The sequence below is a fragment of the Typha latifolia genome, chromosome 14 (genome assembly GCF_019914945.1).
Source record: "Typha latifolia isolate L0001 chromosome 14, TyphaL0001v2, whole genome shotgun sequence".
NCBI classification, from domain to species: domain Eukaryota; kingdom Viridiplantae; phylum Streptophyta; class Magnoliopsida; order Poales; family Typhaceae; genus Typha; species Typha latifolia.
This window is the reverse complement of record NC_133099.1, coordinates 3,838,943-3,854,510: the sequence shown is the minus strand read 5'-3', so window position 1 is coordinate 3,854,510 and position 15,568 is coordinate 3,838,943. Positions and strand designations below refer to the sequence as shown.

The 15,568-nt window shown below is 34.4% G+C and overlaps 1 protein-coding gene across 1 annotated transcript; it reads left to right on the top strand.

Annotated features, from left to right (window-relative positions):
* The first annotated feature begins 2,580 nt into the window (after nucleotides 1-2,580).
* On the top strand, nucleotides 2,581-15,568 carry LOC140800994 (probable 1-acylglycerol-3-phosphate O-acyltransferase). The gene is made up of 9 exons (XM_073155969.1): nucleotides 2,581-2,842; nucleotides 3,950-4,186; nucleotides 6,106-6,152; nucleotides 8,920-9,038; nucleotides 9,116-9,276; nucleotides 13,047-13,156; nucleotides 13,249-13,348; nucleotides 15,033-15,156; nucleotides 15,267-15,568. Exons 1-9 carry the CDS (start codon nucleotides 2,673-2,675, stop codon nucleotides 15,387-15,389), a joined length of 1,191 nt encoding a protein of 396 aa, XP_073012070.1. The 5' UTR covers nucleotides 2,581-2,672; the 3' UTR covers nucleotides 15,390-15,568.

Genomic DNA, 15,568 nt, shown 5'->3' with positions numbered 1-15,568 from the left:
TTGCCTCAGCAGTCAGCTCCCGTTCATTTGGGAAATTATTACTTTTTTATTCTAGAATGCAACCTATCGTTTCAGAGTAACACCTTATATTTTTCACTGTACTAATCCAAATTATCAATTTAATTTTTAAACAATTATATTTATCTCATCAAAATATTTTTATGCCAAATCAAAAGATATTTATTTTAATTTTAGAAAAAATAAAATATCTTTTTTTCCTTAATTTATATCATCTCAAAAGATAGTCCAATGGCACCCTCTATTTAAATAAATTAAATTTAATCAAACATCTAATTTAGTAAATTTACTAAGAAGATTATAAAAATATACGGAGCTAAATTATACTTACTCAATTTATGCTAACTCAACTCAACCTAACTAAACTAAACCTAACATATATTAAGGGCATTTTAGTTATTTAGATATAAAATATCTCTAATTAATAGAATATTTTTATGGTGTTTGGTTTCCCCACGAATTAAAATTAATGCACTATTAAATATAGATACAAGATATACTTATAACGTATCTCACCAAGCTTCGCCTTGAGCTCACTGTCACTAAGCTCTGCCTCATCTAATCCTGGTCAATCGACACTAATGGTTAATGTTTGAAATTATTCTTGCCTTTGCTAGAACCTAGAAGTCAACAAGTTCATATCTTAGTATTTTCTCAAGATGATGTAGATGAACATTTGTAGAACCTTCAAAATCTTCACATTGTATTTGATCAGTAATATAAGATCTTGGACAAAAATAATTTTTTCTCAATTTCAATAAAATTTTTAGGGTTCCGATGTAGAAGAGATCTCCAAAACCTCTTTTACAAAATAGCCTTTCTTAGTAAAAAAAATCTTTTTCAACCATACTAGCTAGAAATTTCAAATCACCTTCAAATCTTTTCAAATATAATTTCAAAAGTTTTCAGAATTTATCAAGCATCCAAACATTTATAGAATGCGGACACAGTAGTATACTCTTTCTAGAACCATTCAAATGTTTTTGAAACGCTCTTGTATTGGAAATGTTCTAAATGTATTTAAAGATATTTATGTAGAATAACTTGGGTGCTAGCCCCAAATAAGTGGCACTTATAAATTCCTTGATTTCTTACATCCTACTTATACATAAAAATCTAAATACATAAGTAGAATTTTGTACACAAATTATCAAATACAAAATCCAACAAAAGAAAAATATATGATTTTTTTGATAAATTTCTCTATTTTATTAAAGTGCTCAATTTACGTGTTACATGGAACTTTCAATCTTTGATTTATTTGTCTCGTCTTCTACTTTTCTGTGTATAATTTGACCTACTGAATAGTAAATAAACCATGAGTACTCGTACTACCATCATTTTAGGTAAAATGACTTATAGTTAACCATTACAACTGAGTAATTGAGTCATACTATCTCACGATAAGAGGTTACATGCTGTGTTAATATAATTATTTTTTCTAATGATGAGAATAAAATTATTTTAGGTACTCGTACTACCATCATTTTAGGTAAAAAGACTTACAGTTAATCATTATAACTCAGTGATTGAGTTATACTATCTCACGATAAGAGTTGCATGCTGTGTTAATAGAATTATTTTTTCTAATGATGAGAATAAAATTATGGTAGTGCGAACCCTTTGTCCAGTTAATATATCAAGAGGGTCTGTTTTGGTTCAATCAATAAGCTTTATAGACATTCAAAAAGAAAATAAAAAGAACTAGTATGATGAAAAGAATTTTCACCTATTCCGTTTGAGTGTTTTAAGTTTTAAAATTTACTTAAGACTGTTTATATTTGCCCTACTCCTTTTGAGTGTTTTAAATTCTAAAATTTACTAAAGACTTTATTATATAAAAATGTAGAGTATTTTACAATTTTTGTGATACTCATTCCGTCTTTGACGATTTTATAACCTGATTTCTTATTTTTCTCTAAATTCTCGTATCATACTCAGAAGTTATTTTGACTAATAGATATCAATCAAATTACTAAAATATCCTCAGAACTATTTTTTCTTCTCTCTATTCTGAAGAATATATTATAACGAAATATTCTTTTGTTGGTATTATTTAAATTAACTGAGTGTGTTAAATGAGAATTATAAAAAAAAGTAAAGATCGGGTTATAAAAGACCTCAAAATATATGTGAATTGTAAAATAGATAAAATAGAGGGTATGATTTATAAAATTCTTAAAAATATGTAAGAATATCGACACGATAAAGGACTCAAAACATTTTAGTCAAAGATCCAATATTGTCCTGCTTTCAATCTTAGTAGGTTCCTAAAACCCAGTCAACTATTTGTAAAAGGATCCAACTGCTGTCTTGTTTTACAAGCAAAATTGGGTTAATTTCCAACCTTCCAAAGTTCCGAGCAGCTCTTGCGACGTCATCAGTGACGCTGCCAATCCATGCAGTAAGTCCATCTACGACCACTCACACCTCTATGGGCCAAAATATTTTTCTCGGCCCAACGAAGAACGATTCCACTCTTGCTGACGTGGGGCGATTGCATTGGTTGTGCTTTCGGAGTCTATTCTTTGGGTCTCTTTTTACTGTTGCTTCTTTAGTCGGTTAGGAGTCGGGTTCTGACCTCTTTCTCCTCGCGGGAAGCCCTATTAAAGGCTTCGGCGAGGAAGCCCACGTTAGTCGTCGCTACCGCATTGATGAGCCGGGCCGGAGTAGCGAGAATGGCCGAGGAGATCGGACGAGTCGCCGCGGAGTCGCCTTCCGCGTCGTCCTCGTCGAGGTGGGCGTGGCCGTCGGTTCTCCGGTGGATCCCCACCTCCACCGACCGCATCATCGCCGCCGAGAAGCGCCTCCTCTCCCTCGTCAGGTGATATAAAGAAGCGATCTATTTTGGGTCCAATTTTGGATTAATTAGCCGAAACTCGATTGCCCATATTTTTTTTAAAATTTGATTTTCTTGTAATTGGTACAGTTGCGGTATGATTGGTTTTGGGTTAATCTGCCTATAATCGGGAAAATATAATTCGAACCATTTTGTAAAATTAATCTTTTACTCATCTATGTTGCTCATATATTCATAATCATGCCTATCAGCAATAACACACTTCCAAAACTGACAAGAATTCTCGTTTTTCCTCTCAAATTGAGGTATCAACTATCAAATAGTTGTTAAAGTCTTCAATCAACATCATAAAAGCTTTGATAGATGATTTGAACTTGGTTATTTGAAGCTGTAGGTGTGGATGATCTAGCATAGACATGAATACATGATTCTTCCACAGGTTGCAAATATTCCATGAAGAATTAGTAGGATTTATAATTTATTATTTCATTGTTAATTAGGATTTGACATCTCTTGTCAATCATATTGGTATTAATCACAGGTGAATGGACATTTTTTTCTTACTTTAGGTGGCAAAACAGCACAAAAATCATTTGCTAGGAACCATTCTGTCCGTTTTCCTTCATTGTATCCATTGTAAACATTTTTAATTGGGAGATTCTTCTTTTGTGGGATTTTGTTTTATTTTTCCTTTCTGGTGTGGGTTTATGGGCTTGCGGGGTTGCATATGTTACAGAGAGGATCTATTCTCATAGGTCCATGAAACTGACATAGGGCTGTAGTTGAACATTAAATGATTGCATGCAAATTTCTTTCTCCCTTGATCTTGTGATGCCGTCTTCATTTTGGTTTTTTTTGGTCTTATGTGCTACGTGTATATATGGATATCCACCTTTCCATGATGTTGTAGCCCTTACCTTAAGGTCTTTAATGGCTGAAATATTCAAGGCTTGAGCCCTTGTGGTTTACAATCAATAGAATAATCATAACAAATAAACAGTTGTCGAAAGTTATGAGGTTCCTGCAAATGCATGTTTGCGAGGGGCAAGTTGTATATAGGCTTATCTCCGTTATCAAAGAGGTCCTTATTATTTAATACATATTTATTATTATTATATTTTGCTATTTCAGAACAGGATATGTTCAAGAACAGGTCAACATTGGCTCTGGGCCACCTGGGTCAAAGATTAGATGGTTCAGGTCTTCTAGTGATCAGCCAAGATTCATCAATACAGTGACGTTTGATAGCAAGGAAAACTCCCCCACACTTGTGATGGTTCATGGATATGGTGCTTCTCAGGGATTCTTCTTTCGAAACTTTGATGCCCTTGCAAGTCGTTTTCGAGTTATTGCTATTGATCAACTAGGGTAAGACTTGGAATACTTGGAATAAACTTTGATGCCCTTGCAAATCATGTTCGAGTTATTGCCATTGATCAACTAGAGTAAGACTTAATACTTGCAATTGTCTATAAAAAGATGATTCTTTCTTCATTATCTATTGTGGTTCAATTTTTTCCTTATGCTTATACCACCACCACCAAGATATTCATTGCTATCCTATTGAGAGTGGCTACTGTAAAGTTAGGTCTGATAGCTTAATTAGACCAAATCTTTTTGGCATGGTCAATCATTCTAATTCCATATTTTAAAGCTTAATGAAACCTGAAAATTATTAGAGGTCAATGTGCAAATCTGAACAATGCCGCGCACTATTGTTCTTAACTGTCAATACGGGTTGAATTTATTAAGCTGTTCTACATATTCTTAGCACTAAGATACATTCCTTGAATAACCTTTTTATGTATGTTATGTTCTGATAGCATATTTCCTGCTCAGCTACTTTCTATTCTTTTATAACTGAAACACAGGATTTCGGCAGGAAAAGCAATAATGTTGTTGTAGAGTTCATGATTCTCTGGACATTAGTAAAATTCTCATAACGATGTGGTCACCATTAGTTACATTACTTGCCTTCTTTTTGCATGTAAAAGTCATGATACATTGTTGTCTTGTTGATTGTTCATAATCTGATATAAATGCCATAAAGGTTATTTGTGTTCATTCTGAAAAATTCACTTTGAGTCTCATTTGCTTTGAGATTAAAGGAAAATCTAAAATAGTTATTCTAGATTTTTACCCTTAAAACTGTCTCTAATCTAGAGTAGAGTATTCTAATGTTTACTTGTATCTAGAATAGTGGTGTGATAATTTTTTTTTATTTGACATAAAGTTGAAATAGAGTATAAATAACAAGTGAAAATTGACTCAATTGTTCTTGATTTGACACCTAAATTTAAATTAAATATTCTCATTTGTTGTAGGTATGCAATGTATACTTGTAAATATGTAATGAGACATGTGAGTTGTAGGAGATAGATAGATGGGAAAATTTGGCGGGAAAATTGAGGGGTAAATTTTGGTTTATAGAAAATGATAGGTCAGTGATAGGAGCAAGGTTTATCTTGTGTATGCCATAATGAAATTAAAGCAGGTTTGTTAAGGTGGAAAAGTTCTTTTGTTGATATAGTATTAATTTATAATGGAGAATCTTTGAGAATGCTGTCACTAGAAAAGCTAGAACCATATTCAACTATACATTCATTGGACTCTAGTAGTGCATTGACAAAGAAAACTAATTCATCTTAGGTGCTGCAAAGATGGATATAAATGACAAGAAAAGCTATGTCCACATGCTGATGGATAACATTTAGACAAGAGCTGGATGGATGAAAAACTTTCATTTCACCGGCTCCATTTTTGTTTTTGTTTATGTAGATTTGAGAATTTATCACATTTGAAAATAGGTGAAATATGAATACAGTCGGTTTCCTTGAATTACTATTAAGTATCTTAAAAATAGTCAAGTTATTGATGACCAGATAGACTCAGAATACATCACAAATTATTGAAGATCTTTAAGATCAAACAACTCCGTCTAATCATGTATAATGATATGTGTGATAGCATCTACTGTCTCATGAATATCACAGAGCACACACCACCTCTCTCTGAAGTCTCCATCCATGCTGCACTAGAGCTTGGTGAGTTGCAACCTCATCCTCTGACATAGTTTGTTCGCCAGGTCAATATCTTGGCGACTCTGTCAAGATGAGTATTTCTCCTTATCTAAGATGTTCTTGTTGATAGACTAGTGATGTGCTTTCCTCTGTTAATCTTTGCCATTTGTATAATTGTTTTTCTTTTTTACTTGATTGCTTTTGTGCTGCCATACTTCAAAGATGCTTTTAATGATACTACTTTTACTTTGACTATTCTTTTTGCAGTTGGGGTGGATCAAGTCGACCTGACTTCACTTGCAAAAGTACAGAAGGTTGGTGAAGTTGACTTGTTCTGAACTAAATGGTTTATGTAATTTTTACAGTTTAATGTGGCTATTATAAACCATATTGCTCAGCTGATCAAAGGATTTATGTAATGCCTAACAATGAAATGCAAGAATTATATCATTGATCTTTTCTAAAAGCAACTCAATGTGATTCTATGGAAAATGTATAGTGTCATCACCATGGACCTTAAATTTTAGGGGGAAAAAAATGGCGCTTACACTTAAGTATAACCTACAGAAGATCTGAGAAAGCAGCAGTGTTTCTTGAAAGATTGTAAATTGTACTCAAGATAAGGTTACGTACATATGGAGGGAATTGAACAATTTCTGCTCAAGAATAATGCAATGTTTAGACTGATGCATCTGATACAGTGCAACTATGAATGCAAATACCTGTATACAGTAGTACACTAATAGTAGCACCACTTTATGAATGTAAATACCTGTATAGCATAGTACACTAATAGTAGCACCATTTTTATTCATGCTTACAGTCTTCCTACTTAAGATTATTTAATTGTTAGAAAGAAAAAATGGATGTAGCACAACTTTTATGCCTTGTTCAGTTGCTATCAGTTATTTGAGGCAAGAAAACTGTAGTCTGGAATTGCTTATGAAGGAACAACAAATATGTGTTCAGCAGATAATAAGTTAATGCTAGGAGGTTCGTGTGGTTTTCATCATGTATACATGTGATTTTGAAGATAAATTTCTGCTGATTAGGAACTTCTTAACCCCTCGGTTCATATGTTGTGGTTAGGATTTAACAAGGGAGGGTTCTCAATGGAATTCAATGATTTGGTTATGAGGATTGCACATTCTTATCTGCCAAGGGTTTCAAGTTTCACCACACTGAATGTAGGAAGAGATAGTCAAAGATATTGGACAATTAAGGATTATGTCTTGATCATAGTTTCCAGTTTCGGCCGATCCCGATCCAGGCCGAAACCAGCCACCTGCAGCAGCTATCAGCTGCTATTGACAGCAGCAGCTAGAGAGAGTGAGGGAGAGAAAGGGAGGGGGGGAGAGAGAGAGAGAGAGAGAGAGAGAGAGGAAAAAAGGAAGAGAGAGTGAGGGAGAAGGAAAGATAAAAAAAAAGAGAATGAGAGAGAGAGAGAGAGAGAGGGAAAAAGGAAGAGAGTGAGGGAGAGGGAAAGATAAAATAAAAAGAGGGTGAGAAAGAGAGAGAGAGAGAAAGATAGAAAAAAAAGAGTATGGGAGAGAATGGATATTTCAGACTAATAGTTAGAGGGATAGGAAAGAAGAGAGGGAGGAAGAGAGATTTTTACTTTTTAGGCTTTATATGTAAGTAATTATTATTTTGTATTTTCTTATAATTTTTTCTAAATTTTTAGAAATTTCTTAACATTTTTAATAATATTTAGAATTTTATTTAATTAAAATAGTCCGATCCGATACAGGCGGCCGATACTTATCGTTTTTCCAGACGGCCGATCCCGATCCTGATACCGATTTTTGGAACCTTGGTCTTGATGCCTAAGAAATGGAAGTCAAGCTTAATAGGAGTAACATTACAAGTTTATTTGATGGATATGGATATGCACATTAAGGTACATAAATGTGTGTATATGTGTGATCATTACTAGTTGTTTTTGGTGGAAAAGGATATGTACTTAAGGTACAAAAATGTTTGTATGTGTATATTAGTGGTTGGCTATTGATGGTAAGGATGTTCATAGTGTAGTCCATGTACATATGATGGATTATGACTTCTTAGAATATAGTCTTGACCATGGAAATTTTTAATGCACAAAAAGACTCAGATGAAAGTAAAAAAAAGCAAATAAACTAAGTAGACTGATGTTTTCATTGTTCCAGAATACGAAGGCAGGCCATTTAAATTTCAATAGGAGCAAATCCGGTTCCATTTCATTGTATACAAATTTGCTTCTTCTGTCAACAAATCCTCGAGGTGAATAATTTGAGGCAAAGATGGATTCAAAGTCAATATACCTTTTAATGTGCAAGTGAAGTAATAGAAGAACAAATAGCACTGAAAATTACTCAATGACTAGGTGAAATTATTATGTAGAAACATTGATATCTCAACTTTATACTATAGTTGACGCTGTGATGGCTCCAAGGTTTTAAGTTCTGGGAAGCACAGCCCATTTTGCCTGGCAAGTACGCCATTGGCAATATTTGGCATGGTAATTCCTACGGGGATGCAGCACTACTTGTTCTGTGTGGCTCCCAGTAATGCCCAAAACAAGTTCTGTGTGGCTTAAGCCCCTTAATGACTTGCAATTCTTTGCTGTTCTCGGTGTTCCATTTGCATCCTCTTGTTTTTCTGCTCTTGCATTGCTTAGTTGACCATTCTCATATCGAATTTTCTATAGCGTTGTAGGTTGTTTTCTAACATTTTACTACAAAATCTGATTTACTAAATCTATGAAATATCCTCTTATTGAATCTTTCTGATTCATGCTAATTCTTATTCATCTTCAAAGATACAAAATTTTGATTCCTTAGATAATTGCTGATCTAATATGTATGAAAATTCGATACAAGTATCAGAATAATTGAAACGAATACTTCATTGGATAAGGAATTAAGGATACTTTCTACTTTTTTGTCATTTCTTCTCATCAGTCTGCTGGACATTTGTATTTTATTCAAAGAATTCCAACCCAAAGATGTCTGTTCCTGAGTCAAGAAAGTGATTTCCTCTGGTTGAAATGTTATACAAGTATATAAATAAAGTAAAGTGTTGTTGTTTATTTGGTCACAGAAACTGAGGCATGGTTCATTGATTCTTTCGAGGAATGGCGTAAGGCCAAAAACCTCAGCAATTTTATTTTGCTTGGACATTCTTTTGGAGGATATGTCGCAGCAAAATATGCATTAAAGGTAGACATAATCTGATTGCACAAGACTTTTCTACAAGTCAATTTGTATTCATGCTTACCATCTATAATCTCTTGCAGCATCCTGAACATGTTCAACACTTGATTTTAGTTGGTCCTGCTGGCTTTTCATCTGAGACGGAACACAGTTCAGAGTGGTTAACCAAATTTCGAGCAACCTGGAAAGGTGCCGTTGTAAATCATTTATGGGAATCCAATTTCACACCTCAAAAGCTTGTTAGGTAATGCATTAATGCTTGCAGTTTTAGATACAATCCTATATTCTTTTGATGCCGATCTTTTCTTTGTTTGGATGGAAAAAGAAATATAGAGGTCTGAAGTAAAACTTTTATTTTGTTAATAGAACTTTTAATTCGTTAGTTGCTTTAACTGATCCTTTCTATTCTTTTTTGGTTTTTGTGGAGTTTTTTGACCAGTAAAGAGATTACTAAGAGAAGCAATATAGGATGAATTTTGTAAATGTTCCAAATATTTGGTACTTGATATCAAGGTTCCGAAAATCGGTATCGGGATCGGGATTAGCCGTCCGGAAAAACGATATGTATCGACCGTATCGGCTATATTGGCTGTATCGGATCGGACTATTTTAATTAAATAAAATTTTAAATATTATTTAAAAATATTGAAAAATTTCTAAAAATTTTAAAAAAATTATAAGAAAATAAGAAATAATAATTACTCACATATAAAATCTAAAAAATAAAAATCCCTCTAAGTGTTAGTCTGAGGTATCCATTCTCTCCCTCACTCTTTTTTTTTTATCTTTCCCTTTCTCTCCCTCACTCTCCCTTACTTTTTTTTTATTTTTATTTTTCTCTCTCTCTCCCGCACTCTTTCTTCCTCTTTCCCTCTCTCTCTCTTTCTCTCCCTCACTCTCTTTTCCTCTTTCTCTCTCTCTCCCTCTCTCTCTTTGTAGCTGCTGGCTGCTTGCTGCAGCCGCAAGCAACAGGCAACTGTCTGCTAGCTGCTGTTACAGGCAACTGGTTTCGGCCTGGATCGCGATCGGCTATAGCTAATCCCAATCTGTTTTGGCTGATCCCACTCGGGATCGGCTGAAACTGGAAACTATGCTTGATATGGATGTTTATATCATAGAATTTTATAGATGTATGAAATAGTATAAACTCATCTTTATATTGTTCTTCTCAGGCTGATAAATTAGAAAGATCTTCGAAATTTCTCGAACAATTCATAAATTTATTTTGTGCAAGAATGTAATCTTAGGCTTTAATGAAGTTGATAACTCACCAATTACTCTCAAATGTTAAGTTGTTAGAGAACAGTGATTTTTATATTTATATTCTAATACTTCCCCCTCATTTCTTAGCTCAAGATATTTTATTCAACCTAAGAAATAGACTTGACTTAAATAGGCAGAGGTTTTATATTTTTACGCAACAAAGTGAGCCTAGCAGGATTTAAACTCAGGACCTTTACTCTGATATCAAATAACTAACTAACTATTCCAAAAACATAAATTGTTAGAGAATGATGGTTCTTATATTTATATTCTAACATTAGTGTTTGTCAGTTTGACCTATGTGAATTGTGAAGTATGCACCTAAGAGGTTAAAAATTTGATGTAACAATAGTTTTGTATTGCAGTGCTCATGGTTTGTGGTGCAAATCAAAGAAGCATCCTTGATTGCCATAAGAAGTTTATAAAAGGGATTGTTTCAATTATTTGGATCTATAAGTTCAAACAAAAAACTTGATAAAGATACTGTTCATAGAAATGGAAGGATGGTTGCAATGGATAAGCATGCTAGTCTGCTTTATGATATATTACATACCATTTAAGCTGATAGGAGAATTCTGTTGGATGGTGAGAAGAGCAACTATTATGAGAAAACTAGCTCTCTTACCAATTGTATATTAGTTGATTTAGAGAAGCAATCAGAAAAAGAAAGTTAGTAGGTGCAGAAAATCTAACATTTGGGCTTTAAAATGAGGGATTTAATGGGATTGTAATGTTGGGATTGCTGGATTGGTTTGATGTCGAAATTTAGTTGCGGGAAGAAACACAATAACATGGGAAGAAACCCTTCAAGAAGGGACCATACACGATCTGTTATGACCTGATCAGGTTCAGCCAGCAAAGATGGGTATAAAAAGGGTGGCGACAAGAGTTGGGTCACTGGACCTGGTGCAATAATCCAGCTTTGCTTGTTTTTCAACAGAAATAAACACCCATCAAAAAGGATACATGAAAGGTTGACATAAGGGGATATTTCATTTCATTCTAGTAGAGATTTCCTAAATATGGAGAGGAGGACCAAAATTAATGTGAAGGAAAGTTGAAAAGAAGAGGTAAGAATCTAGGTAACAGATAACCTTGCCAAATAAAAGATAAATGGAGGAAAGGGATTCATAGAATTTGGGACTGCAGGCTTCGTTATTGTTGTTTGTTTTGTGCTATTGGTGGTATACCGGTATGTTTGTTTTTGACTTGAGTACTTTATAGTTTATTACTATCTAAGTTCTATTCAAAAACAGATGCTTGCACCTTTCTTAAGTGGCTTTGGGTTAACATGCTTCTCTCATAGTTTTGCCTCTGCAAAATGCTTGCACTTCTTGTAGGTCTAATAACCTTATATAGTTAGATAACTGTGTAAGGGCATGTTTCTATTGAATATTAATAGTAAGAACTTTTTGTGGTATAGCTAGTTTGTAATGGGGGTTTTGACATGTTAAATTGTTAATGACCTGTCTTCCCAATTCTTTGGATCAGTGAGGTCAGTGATTTTGGTGTTAGTGCATGCTAGCTTACATATCTTTGTGCCTTGACGTGGCAAAAGGTGCATAAATGTCATTAATGGATAATAGATATGGAGTAAAGAGATGAAATGATTTTTGGATTGTCAAGAAGGGTCCTCTTCTGCTGTGAAAAGTGAAAACAGGCGAGGCATGAACTACTACTTGTAAAATTCAAGAATCTAGATGGAAGAATGCTTTTGATACCTGGAAAAAGAATCATTATACTGCGTCAGAAGTCAACAGCTTAATATAGAATTAATTTCTGAGAACTTGACCTGTACTTATCTTCATTATGGTTTATGAATCCTCAAGTCAAACTACTCAGCTCTTATAAGTGAGCTGAAATTTGAATTAAGCCATTAACTGTCAGACATTATGAGAACACATCTATTAAAAGTTTTGCAATTCTATAACTTCTATTGCATGTGCTATGTTATACACATGTTTCAAGGCTGAAACAAATTTCTTTTGGTAATCTAACATATAGGGGAAATGTTGTCAAAATTTATTAAGATATCTTCGAGGAAGGTGTATCCTACTTACTGGATAAAGTATGGCAAAAAATTTTAAGCTTGATCAAATTTCTGATTATCAATGAACAGGTCAAGAATTTTGCTGTTCTTTTCTGTTGAATACTTATGACCTTGTACTTATTTGTTATATATTTGGTTTTTGTGCATTGCAATGGCTATTCCTCTGTTACGCTGTGAACCTGATGCACACTTAAATATCTCGTTTATCAGTTTGAACTATGTTTGTAAAGCATATTGAGAATGTTTCAACATTGCCCGCTAAATTTTATCTGACCTCTCAACTACATGACTATGCAGTTTTTGTGTCAATTATAATGAACTCTTTTCCTTGGCAATATGGTTGGTCTTCTACTTTTCTATCTCGTAACAATCAAGTCATCTGTTGCATATTTCTTAGTTTCTTTCTTTCCAATAATAAAATGTTTTGTGATAATGGAGCAGTTACAAAAGTCTTTAAAGTTCTCAGACACCAAAACAGTAATAACTCTGTAGAACTCAAATTCTCCAAGAATAATCAAGGTTCAGTTCAATATAGGTGTAAATGGATAATTTTTATCTTTGAGAGCTGCTACTTTCATCTGTACTAGATCGAGCCTATGTGAAACTTAGTTTTTGCTATTTAGCTACTACAGTATGCATTCCTTTTGCAATTGTATTTGAGTGCATTAATGATCCTTGATTTTTATTGGACCTTTGCTCAGAGGGTTAGGTCCTTGGGGTCCAAATTTGGTGCGGAGATACACAAGTGCCAGATTTGGATCTTATTCAACTGGTGACATATTGACAGAAGATGAATCCACGTTGTTGTCAGGTGATTCAGATATAGCGGATTCTGTAATTCTTGCTCATGAATTGCTACCTTGTTTTCCTGATAAGCTAAGTCTTGTTGTTTCATCTGTAAAGATTACGTATACCATACTTTAGCTGCCAAGGGTAGTGGAGAGTTATGCCTGAAGTATATATTTTCGTTTGGGGCATTTGCACGGAAGCCTCTTCTACAAAGGTTGGTGATCTTTTTCCGTAGAATATGTATTTATATCCGATATAGTACTATCAATTGTTTAAAGGCTACCAAACCATTCGCTTTCTCTGAAGAAATTGCCTATCACTTGATTTAAGGAGCGAGTTTTCCTTTTTATTGCTTTATCAAATCTTGATTTTCTTCATAGTAGGATAATGACATGGAAGTGGGTGAGAATTTTTTTTCTTGTTGCCATGCAACACCACTAGTTAGAGATTTATGAGCATCATTTAGAAGGACAATGTTTGATAAGGCTTGTCAGCTTTGAATATTGACGACTTAGAATGATAGCTTTTGTGAGCTTGAGTGCTGGCCTTTTTGGTGACCTCACCATTGGTGAGTTTTTAACCAAATTTTACAGAAGAAGTTAGTGCAGGCAAATATTTAGAGAACTGAGATTATGTCATGATAATGTTGGAGGTTCTGAGGGACGTAGTTTGCGAGTAAACATGACAATGTTCAGCCTTCTGAATAACAGGAGCACATTGAGGCAGCCTGTGTGATGTTATATCAACCTTCTAAGATCAATCAGTTTGGTAAGCTTATGTCTTTTCCTTCTAATTGTGAGATTGCCAAGCCCAATTAATAATAGTTCAAGGGAGCAAATCTTCTTTGGTGGTACGGGATTCAGAGTCTTCCTTTCATGCATTGGAGCATTGATGTAATCCAACCAAAAATGATATTTACTTGCAGAACCCCTCTAGTCCTTTCATGTATCAGCTCTAACATAGTATGTATATGTGATGAATTTCCTTTCGCAATTTGGATGCAATTGGAAAATTCACATGCTGAGCCCACAACAAAGACAGGAAAAATCCAAGAAAACTATGTGCTAGGTACCTTTATGATATAACAATAGGAGTTACAACTTGTTATTGCATGCATTAAAGCATAGTAAGGAAGTGTGGCTGTTGTGCTACATATTAACCTCTTCCTGACTAGCAGTCATGGGTTCACTCATTTCCAGCTATTTGATATCGGCTACTTCTATTTGTTAGTGTTTTGTAGGGGGAAATGCGTAATTCTGTATAAAGGAAGACCATATATATTATTGTGTATATCCCATCTATGAATGTCCATTCAGCCTGATTCATTCAGAACTTGATAAATAAACTATGAACCACGCATAGAATGTCTGATACCTTCTATGGAGCTCAGGGACATACTTGGGGGAAATAGGTAATGTTCAACTAATATTGAGATACTGCATTTGCTGCCTTGGGTTGCTAGTTAATCAACGTAATGTATTCTCTTGGACGTTCATCATGAACAATATATGTTTCTTTCTTCTTCTGAAAGCATTGGGTAGGATAATGATGTTGTAGAGAGGTTGAGTTGAGAAAGTGAATGGTACTTGAAGGGGGTATGGATAAGAATGTTGTAGAGAGGTGTCAGAATAAGCTATTGCTCGAGTCAGTTTTATACATCCATGAAGTTCTTACTTGTCATGGTGAATTCTTTCATTGTCTGCCATGAATAATGTTGAACAACCTAGCAAATAAGAACCCAACAATTTATTTTTGTAGTCCAACGTCATACATAGAGACATTTGTTTGGTTTCTCCAGAGCTTTAGTCAACTTGATGCATTCTATATTTGCTTGTTTCATAAGATATGCTAATAATTGGATCATCCCATTGCATGATATCCCTGGTTTGTGAACGCAGTGCTCCTGATTGGAAGGTACCGACAACTTTCATCTACGGTTACCAAGACTGGATGAACTATCAAGGGGCACAGCAAGCTCGCAAGGACATGACAGTACCTTGTGAAATCATTAGAGTTCCTCAGGTTCTCTCTCTCTCTGACACACACACAAACGGTTGTGTCAGTGCTATATTGTGTACCCTAGTAGAGATATTCTAGTATACAGCAACTGAAGGTTGATGACTTCAATGCAGGGAGGGCATTTTGTGTTCATAGATAATCCATCGGGATTCCACTCAGCTGTCTTCTATGCTTGCCGTAGATTTCTATCCCAGTCAGATGATCAACCTATTCCCGAAGACCTAACAGTTGTGTAGCTTTGTTGAGATCCCAATTTCTCAACATCTTACAGTATTTTTATACTGTAGAGTAGACAATTATTCCTAGTACTGTATATTCTTCATTGATTGATGTGCTTGTAAACCTAATCTTATGTATGTGCTGATTCTTTTCTTCAGTAGTTGCATGAATAAAGGAACTTAAGTGCTTGAACCTA

Bases quoted from the DNA above. Each gene is read 5' to 3' on its own strand.
- LOC140800994 (XM_073155969.1), top strand. From the start codon at position 2,673: ATGAGCCGGGCCGGAGTAGCGAGAATGGCCGAGGAGATCGGACGAGTC. The intron at 2,843-3,949 runs GTGATATAAAGA...TTGCTATTTCAG, and splicing joins CGCCTCCTCTCCCTCGTCAG to AACAGGATATGTTCAAGAAC. The intron at 9,039-9,115 runs GTAGACATAATC...AATCTCTTGCAG, and splicing joins CAGCAAAATATGCATTAAAG to CATCCTGAACATGTTCAACA.